Source organism: Lactuca virosa, chromosome 1 (assembly GCF_052849685.1).
Source record: "Lactuca virosa cultivar CGN04683 chromosome 1, Lactuca_virosa_CGN04683_v6, whole genome shotgun sequence".
NCBI classification, from domain to species: domain Eukaryota; kingdom Viridiplantae; phylum Streptophyta; class Magnoliopsida; order Asterales; family Asteraceae; genus Lactuca; species Lactuca virosa.
Window position 1 is genome coordinate 174,832,841 of NC_136426.1, and position 8,839 is coordinate 174,841,679.

Sequence of the window (8,839 nt, forward strand, 5' to 3'; positions counted from 1 at the left end):
AGCATGTACCATTGTATTCCATAATAACAACCAAACAACATTTTTTTAACTTAATGAAATGCTGAATTTCTTTCATTCATTACTTTGTATCAAACACGCACTAAGTAAATGAACTAGATTTGTATTCTTCTCTAAAATATATAGATATTTACATAATAAGTATCAATTATTTACAATTTAAATGAAGATTCTAAGATTTGTATCCTTTAGTTGATACAAAACTTAGGTTAGACAACTAATAATGTTTTCATTACACTATTGGAGTTTGTTACAACCGAATTATTTCCTATAGTGAATGCCACTATAGAAAAAAAATTATTTTCATTTTCCACACACTAGCACTTGATTTGAATGTCTCCATTAAACAACAAACATATTATTACATTTTCTCCGAATTACTTCTAATGAGTCCATGATTATCATTTTTTTTTTCAACATATCTACTTGTATTTGATTCAAAATTTCAAATAATGTCCCATTTCTACTAACATAATATTCTCACCAAAAGGACGATAGTAAACCCACATGTTAAAACAATGAAACAAGTAACCTAAAAAAGATGTAGAATTTCAATTTCATATACCAAGTAACATGCATATTTTTGAATCCATGTAATCGATCTTTTCCCGAGTTCCAAATTCAAACATGTTATTCAAGTCTAATATCACAAATGTACAAGAGATAAAGTTCAACCAAACCTTACACCATTTCTTCACTTTCTTCATTTATATGCATCATCTCCACTCCACTCCATCTGCCATCAAATCCACATCTTCAATAATTTCTTAAAACCATTTCAAATTGTATTCTTATTTCAATTCCTTTACATTAACAATACACATAACACAACACAAGACAAAAATTATATATATTTTTTAGTCTCACCTAAAAACTGATTTAATTTTGATGATGACAACTTGATTTTTTTTTTTTTTTTGTCTGTCTGGTGCTACATGACATGACAAACCAGGTTGTCATATTTGACTGGGAGTGAAACCGATGTCAATAAGACAATAATTGCACATTTTGTCTCACCAAAAAGGTAGGACAAGGATTCTTTTTTGCAAAAAGACGAAAATGCCCTTCTCATTCTGATCATAGAAGACAATAATTGCACTTTTTGTCTCATCAAAAAGGTAGGACAAGGATTCTCTTTTGCAAAAAGACGTAAATGCGCTTCTCATTCTAATCATAGAAGACAATAATTGCACTTTTTGTCTCACCAAAAAGATAGGACATGGATTCTCTTTTGTGAAAAGACATAAATGCCCTTCTCACTTTTTGTCTCACCAGAAAGGTAGGACATGGACTCTTGTTTGCGAAAAGACATAAATGCCCTTTTCATTCTAATCATAGAAGACACTAATTGCACTTTTTGTCTCACCAAAAAGATAGGACATGGATTCTCTTTTGTGAAAAGACATAAATGCCCTTCTCATTCTGATCATAGGAAATACCAACCTTTTTGTTTTAAAGTGCCATTTCTGCCTGTAATGCAGCAAGTTCATCTTCCTCAGCCGTGTTCTTCTGGGGCGGTGGTCGTGTGTGTTGGCGGCCCGCCGGAGTATGTACCGGAGCGGCGGGGGCGGTGGTGGCTGGTTGGAGAAGTTGTTCCTCTAGCTCTGCTCCTTCAAGTTCTTCCAACTCAGCTTCCAATTCATCCTGTGGATAGATTTTTCAAAGTACACAATTGGTTCATTATAAAATAATTGAAAGGGTAATATTGTAATTAAAAAAAATGAAAGCACGATGCCACCTCATCAAAATCAGCAGCTGCACCAATGGGTGCTGACAATGCCTCTTGGATTTGTTTCATGTTCTCAGTTTGATCATTTATCTCATCCATTGTCTTGTCAACATCATCAATGTTCCTGTTCACATGAAAAATATTACAAGGGTATTTACGTCTTTTTCACATACACGGCATCAAGACAAAGATTCCATGACATGACTGGCTTCAATCCAATGCATGCCAAACACACTACAATCTATCATGTCTTGTACTGTCGGTGAGACTTGACAACCTTTCTAGGGCTATTATTCAGGAGGGCATTTACGTCTTTTTGCACAAACAAGAGATAGAGGGAGAGTTCTGTCTCACCTTTTTGGACAGGACAAAAAATTAAAAATTGTGTTCCACTGTCAATCAGTCACAGTCCAATGCATGTCAAACACAGAATAATTTGTCATGTCCTGTCAGTGAGACTTGACAAGCTTTCCAAGGCTATTATTCAAAAGGGCATTCACGTCTTTTTGCACAGACAAGAAATAAAAGGAGTCATGTCTCTAACTTTTTTGATGGAACAAGAAATTGAAATTTGTTTTCCACTGACGATTTTACATCAATCAGTCACAGTCCAATACATGTCAAACAGAGTACAGGTTGTCCTGTTTTGCATGGTATGCATGACAAGGTGTGTGGGACACAACAGAAATAGTGAAAAATTTAATTTAAAATAAAATTGTAAAATATAACTCACGTTGCTTTCTGCATGGCTTTCATGGCTGAAGCACCAGTTCTCAAAGCATCAACGGTTTCTGTGGTGGCTTTTGCACCTTCAAGCATAATCATCTGATACATTCATGATCAAACAATACTATGAATATGATTATTAAATTTTTGATTTTTTTTTTGGGTAAAGGATTTTTGAAATTTTAAAAAACTTGAAAAATGGAAGAGATGTTGGTGGAAAATAATCACCTGATCGTGAATACGTAACTGGAAGTTTCCAAGTTGTTCAATTTGTTGTTCATAGAGCCTTTTCCTCTTTAAACATTGTATTGCAGCTGCATAACAATTAAAATCCAAATGAAAAATATAATTTTTTTTTACTTTAAAACAATATAAAAAGTAATGTAAGCTACAATTATACAGGATTTAATCAAGTATTTAAGTGTAATTAATAGGGTCAAAGGTCAATGCTATGAAAAGGGTAACAAAATATGTCATTTTTTAGTATTTTCTAACCATTTGACATCAGAAATATTTATTTATTTTTTTTATTATAAATATCTAAAAATAGATATGTAATTTAAGGGGTTTATGCAGAAAAGTGCCGTTATTTTGGGAAATTTTTTGATAAAGTCCTAATTTTTTTTAACAGAAAAGTCCCGATTATTTAATTTTACACGACAATCTGTCATTTCGTGTTAAAATAAAAATAATGACTTTTTCGTTAATTTGGGCAAAATATTAAATAATAAGAACTTTTCTGTTCAAAAAAAATTTAGGACTTTATAAAAAAAATCCAAAATAATGGGACTTTTTGCATAAAACAAGTAATTTAAGGGTCGGCAAAATTAAACCTTTAGTGACATAAAGTGGAAACAATGACATAGTTTTTTAATTTTTAACATTGTTTAGAATTAACTCTAATTAATAATTTAATATGAAAGAGATTTAAAAGGTGTACCCCTTTTGTTCTTAGCTCTAGTAAATTCTTTGGCCTTTTCCACCTCTGCAGCAGCTTTCTTTAAAAGCACTTTCTCTTTTTTCTCAAGCATTTCAAGTGTCTGTAAATAAAAAATAAAACATAAAAATTTAATTGGTTTGATGACCTTTTGTTCAACAATCAAAATTTTGATGCAACACGAGAATTTTCTGTGAATTTATGCAGCATAATGAGGTCCATAACTCAATATATAATTATATATCCTTCTCTATCGAAAATCTATTTAAAAAAAAACATAGCACATATTTATTTATGTATGTATGTATGTATTTATTAATAGCATAACAAATTTTAAGATCAATCAATAATTATTATGTTTCATATATAAGATTATAAGAGAAGTCAGAGTTTCTAAAAAAAACATGAAAATCATGCAATTGGTTAAAGTTTTGGTTTTTGACATATTTATTGTCTCTTTTACTGATCATTATCCTACATGAATAAGTAATCTTATATATTAATCACTACTTTATAGATATGATACACACAAATGAATTCATTTTCTTCCTATTACTACATGAAATAATTTTATAAAAAGAATTATATAACTTTACACAAATGCCCAGAGATTGAGGTCAATTCCATCTATGTTGCCTTGCTAAAATGCAACATGAAGTGAAAACATTTCATGAAAGATTTGCAATCTTCAAAAATAAAAAGTTTGTCCCAATTAAGTCCTTAGACCTTCAGCATTAATATCCCCAAAGGCCCAAACCAACCTAATTATACACAATGCACATGAACTCTGGAAATTATAAAAATCTCTTCAACTTTCCATCTTTCATGAGATTTAGGTTCATTGATATTTTAGTTTATATGTTGATTTTAATTCTCCCTAAACTCTTGGCGAATCGATGTTTATTTTTCAGTCTACTAATATTGAACAATTATAAATTAAACACACATTATTTTTCCTGTGTGCTTACGCACAATACTAAAGACTAAACTCAAGACATTCTCTCTAGACTTTCTCTTCATGCAGAAACACAAGCAAACACTAACAGCATTGCCATTTAACACCACCTATGTATTCTTACCTAGATATCATAGTATCATACTATCTTTGAAGAAAATTAAAAGGGAAAGTAAATATCTAGTTACAGAAGACATTTATAAGCAATCAAAGGACTTTTGTATTTTTCATCCTACAAGTTTAATTACCAATTGCATGCTTGATTATATCTGTTATTTCAGTTAGAGAGCCATTGATAGCTTAACTTACATTATCCATCTACATACTCTTCTGCAGAAAATACTTCAATACAAAATAGCTTTAGTACACTTTACTATGAAATAGAAGAGTAAGCAACAAAATTATAAGCGATCTTCATGCAACCTATTGATGACATCCAAATTCTAGAAAGACAACCCCATCCTATAACAAAGATGATATAAACCCTAAATCACTGTTCTCCCGAGGGCAAGAGATCACAGCGAAACTAAAAGTCACACGCTAATTGAATTTGACAGGAAAAGTATAGCATCAATAATACTTCAGAATGCAGTAGCGCAAAACAGAGTGACAATACAAACAGCCAGAACAATTTAGATCTTCCAAATTCATGATCCAGACCGAATATGCACACATACAAAGTATGTATACATGTGCCGAACAACAAAAGTATATTTATCGGGAAGTACCTCATTTAATCTATCTAATGTTGCTACAGCGTTAGCTTCTTGCTTAGGTTTTCCGAAAATTCGCGTGAACATGGTTGATTCTAGTATATATATACACGATCTGCTCCCGTAAAATCAAAATCTCCAACACCTGGAAACGAATTTGAGCGATTTAGGTTTCAAATAGTGGAGTGTATTCCAATCAGGAAATTCCGAATCGTAATTGTTGCTTTAAGACATGTACGCAACATTAATCGAACAATCAAGAATTCACATATCAAGAAATATTACCTAAAACTTTCAACGATGTATCCAGATGATCAGTGTGATGGTGGACAAATTGGATTCGATGAATTTGATATGAGTTTAGTTTAAAGCATCGAGGACTCGGGGGGCAAAAGCTTGAACAAATTATAGCAAGTTAGAAAAGAAAAGAAAAGAAAAACGAAAGATAGCTCCCAAATATTAATTTCGGTAAAGGTTGTTATTCGAGATATCATGATAATTATCGTTTTTTATTGTATATTATTATTATATAATCGTAGAATTAGATCAGGATTGAAAAATCTTGTTAAAATAATATAATTATAAGTTTAAAATGTAAGGATTGAAAAATCTTGTTAAAATAATATAATTATAAGTTTAAAATGTAAAATGATACTTAAAAGATATATGCAAACATTTATACAAGAGTTTGTTATTAAAAGCCCTATCTACTAGACGATAACTTTCAAACAATTTAAGAGATAATGACTTGAGAGGGTAACAAACTATATCATTTACACATATTTGGTCACTTAACTTATTTTAGTGCACTTTTAACCCTTAAACTTGTTTTTTTGATTAAAACATACCATTATGACCTATAATAGCAGGTAAAAATTGTTATGGGGGCTGAGTTCCACCTCCGACACCATTTCTGGTGCTCCGGTCATCTTCTCCGATCATCTTTTCCGACCATGACAGATTTCGAGTTCATTCATGGTAGATTTTTGGAACATATACATATGAAACACATGTAAACTCAAGTCCATACATGGTTTTGGAACAAATCTGAAACAAATGTGAAATCAAGTTCATCCATGGCAGATTTTGAGTTCAAACCCTTCAATATTTGGAATCGATTTTGTTTAAACCCTTCAAATCCTCGAGTTTAAACCCTTCAACATTTGGAATCGATTTTGTTTATGATGAAGAAAGCCTAACAAGATCGAACTCATCTCCAGTTCACATATGGCAGATTTCAGGTCTCGTTTCTAGACCTATTCATATTCATCTTCATGGTATTTGGAATTGATTTCGATTTTGAAGTATAATTACGATACTGATGATTGATTGCAAACACACACCTGAAAGCGAAATCAATTTTAAACATACATCTGATGAACAATTTTATTTTTGAAGAAACCCTAGCCTACGAATCTGGAACCAAATCAAAGTTTGAAGGAACGCCAATCTGAAACCAAATCAAAGTTTGAAGGAACTCGAATCTGGATGAAGAATATACCAAAAGATGAAGATGTACAAAAACTCTTCAAGATGAAGGGTTTTCAGATGAAGATGAAGATGAAGATGTTCTTCATCTTCCAGTATATGCTGATGAAGATGAACATGAACATGAACACACGAAAACTTCAGGTTTTTCGAGTTCGATTTCCTCCCAAAAAAATCCACATAACAAGATGAATCTTCAAACCAGATTAGAAAACCATTTTGAAATCATGTTCCTGTTCATCCTTTTTTTTTTCTGCAAATCCATGTTTCAGTTCTTAAAAATTTTTCAACTATGTTGTTTGGTGGATGTTTTTCTGCAGATCACACACTTGATGAGACAACTATGTTTTTTTGTGGATTTTTTTTGGGTTTGAACTCCGTTTTCAGTGGTTTTCATGAGTGACCAGAAAAATTTTGGTCCTTGCCGGAAACAACGCCGGAAAATCGAGTTTGACCGGAGAAGATGACCGGAAAACTCATGTTTAGCCGGACACAACACCGGAAACCGGCAAAACCTACTATTACCGGTCATACCGGTATAATGTATACATTTCAACAAGTTCAGTGGTTAATAAATCACGAAAAATAATTTAGTGACCAAATTTGACCAAAAGCTAAAATATGTTACCCTCTCAGGTCATTATCCCACAATTTAATATTAGACAAAATTTCATAATTGATCCATTTGGTTTGCAAAATATCTCATTTTAGAACTTTCATGAAAACGTCACGTCACTGGTCCTTATGGTTTGCAAAATTACATGAAAGGTTTTTCTGCCGTTAAATTTAACTTTTCAACTGTTAGATTTTAATTAAAAATATTATTTTACTCTTGTACCAAATTTGCAATATACTACAAACCTCAAGTTTCAACAATTTGATAACTTTTTTTTTAATCTTTTTGACATTTTATTTTCTATTTTTATTTTATAATTTTAGTTATTTGTGATTTTTTAATGTTTTTTATTCAGGTAAATAAATTTAAATGCGATAAACCATGTCGAAACCGTTTTTTCTTTAATTTTTCTTTTTTGTGAATTGAAGCGTTAATGTTTTTTTTTTAATTTTATGCCGTTACGTTTCATGTTTTTTTTACCTGGATGCTCCATAGTTAATATCGTTAATAAAGTTATGTTTGCATTTATCATTATCATTATTTCGCCTTTTGTTTTCTATTTTTTTTTATATAATTTTAGTTATTTAATATTCTTCTATAGTTTTTATTTATTTTGATTCAAGTAATGAAAAATAGAAAAAACAAAAAACAAAAACTCAAACACCAAAATTGTGATATAATCTAATATATCAATACATTTTACATTTTACATATTTTTTTGGTTTTTTTCGTATTTTTTTTAACTTTTTAGTATTATTTTTTTTATTTTTTTCGTATGATTTATAAATTTTTTCAAATTCTTAATTTTTTTCATTTTTTCATTAATTTGATAAAATTTTTTTGACCTTTTACAAAAATTATAAAATGTATGAATATATTAGAGTATATTACAATTTTGATGTTTGAGTTTTTTGGTTTTCTATTTTTTTTTAATTTTAGTTATTTATGGTTTTTGTTACTTTTTTTATTTTGATCCAAGTAAATAAAAAAGTTATATTTATATTTGTAATTTTGGTCCATTTTTTTTTCTTTATATTTTTTTCTTCTTTAGTGGTTATTTTATTTATGTTAAATAGAAAAAATCAAACGCTTTGTCTATTGAGAATTAATGTTTCAATGTGTGATATTTCCGATTTATAATTATTAAAATAGGAAAACTAGCTAATATTTTTAAAATGTAACTTGCAAATCAAATCCTCTTTCTATATGAGAAATCAATAGTTTAAATTCAAGATATTTTCAATTTGATAATAGACTGAAATAAAGAATAAAATAATAATAAGAGTCGGACTCTACAAAAAAAGTTACAATATTTTAAATTGAAGTTTTTTTTCATTACTTGAATCAAAATAAATAAGTATATTAGAAAAACTATAAATAACTAAAATTATATATATATATATATATATATATATATATATATATATATATATATATATATCAATTTTATATTTATAATTTATATATATACAAAATTTCAAATTTACAATTACACAAATGGTCCTTGAGGTTTGTAGTATATTGCAAATTTTGTACAAGGGTAAAATAGTATTTTTCATTAAAATCTAAAAGCTGAAAAGTTAGATTTAATGGCAGGAGGACGTTTCATGTAATTTTGCAAACCACAAGGACCAGTGGCGTGACGTTTTTCATGAAA

The 8,839-nt window shown here is 29.7% G+C and overlaps 1 protein-coding gene across 1 annotated transcript; it reads right to left on the bottom strand.

Moving 5' to 3' along the window:
* Positions 1–546: 546 nt before the first annotated feature.
* On the bottom strand, positions 547–5,539 carry LOC145161528 (vacuolar protein sorting-associated protein 32 homolog 2-like). Its single transcript, XM_079081075.1, has 8 exons — positions 5,364–5,539; positions 5,094–5,223; positions 3,414–3,513; positions 2,702–2,787; positions 2,481–2,572; positions 1,757–1,871; positions 1,462–1,662; positions 547–754 (listed from the first exon to the last, which is right to left on the bottom strand). The coding sequence occupies exons 2-7, from the start codon at positions 5,163–5,165 to the stop codon at positions 1,471–1,473; spliced, it is 657 nt and encodes a 218-aa protein (XP_078937201.1). The 5' UTR covers positions 5,166–5,223; positions 5,364–5,539; the 3' UTR covers positions 547–754; positions 1,462–1,470.
* Between the last annotated feature and the right edge of the window lie 3,300 nt (positions 5,540–8,839).

Bases quoted from the DNA above. Each gene is read 5' to 3' on its own strand.
- LOC145161528 (XM_079081075.1), bottom strand. From the start codon at position 5,165: ATGTTCACGCGAATTTTCGGAAAACCTAAGCAAGAAGCTAACGCTGTA. The intron at 3,514-5,093 runs GTACTTCCCGAT...TTTTATTTACAG, and splicing joins CATTAGATAGATTAAATGAG to ACACTTGAAATGCTTGAGAA. The intron at 1,663-1,756 runs GTGGCATCGTGC...ATCTATCCACAG, and splicing joins CAGCTGCTGATTTTGATGAG to GATGAATTGGAAGCTGAGTT.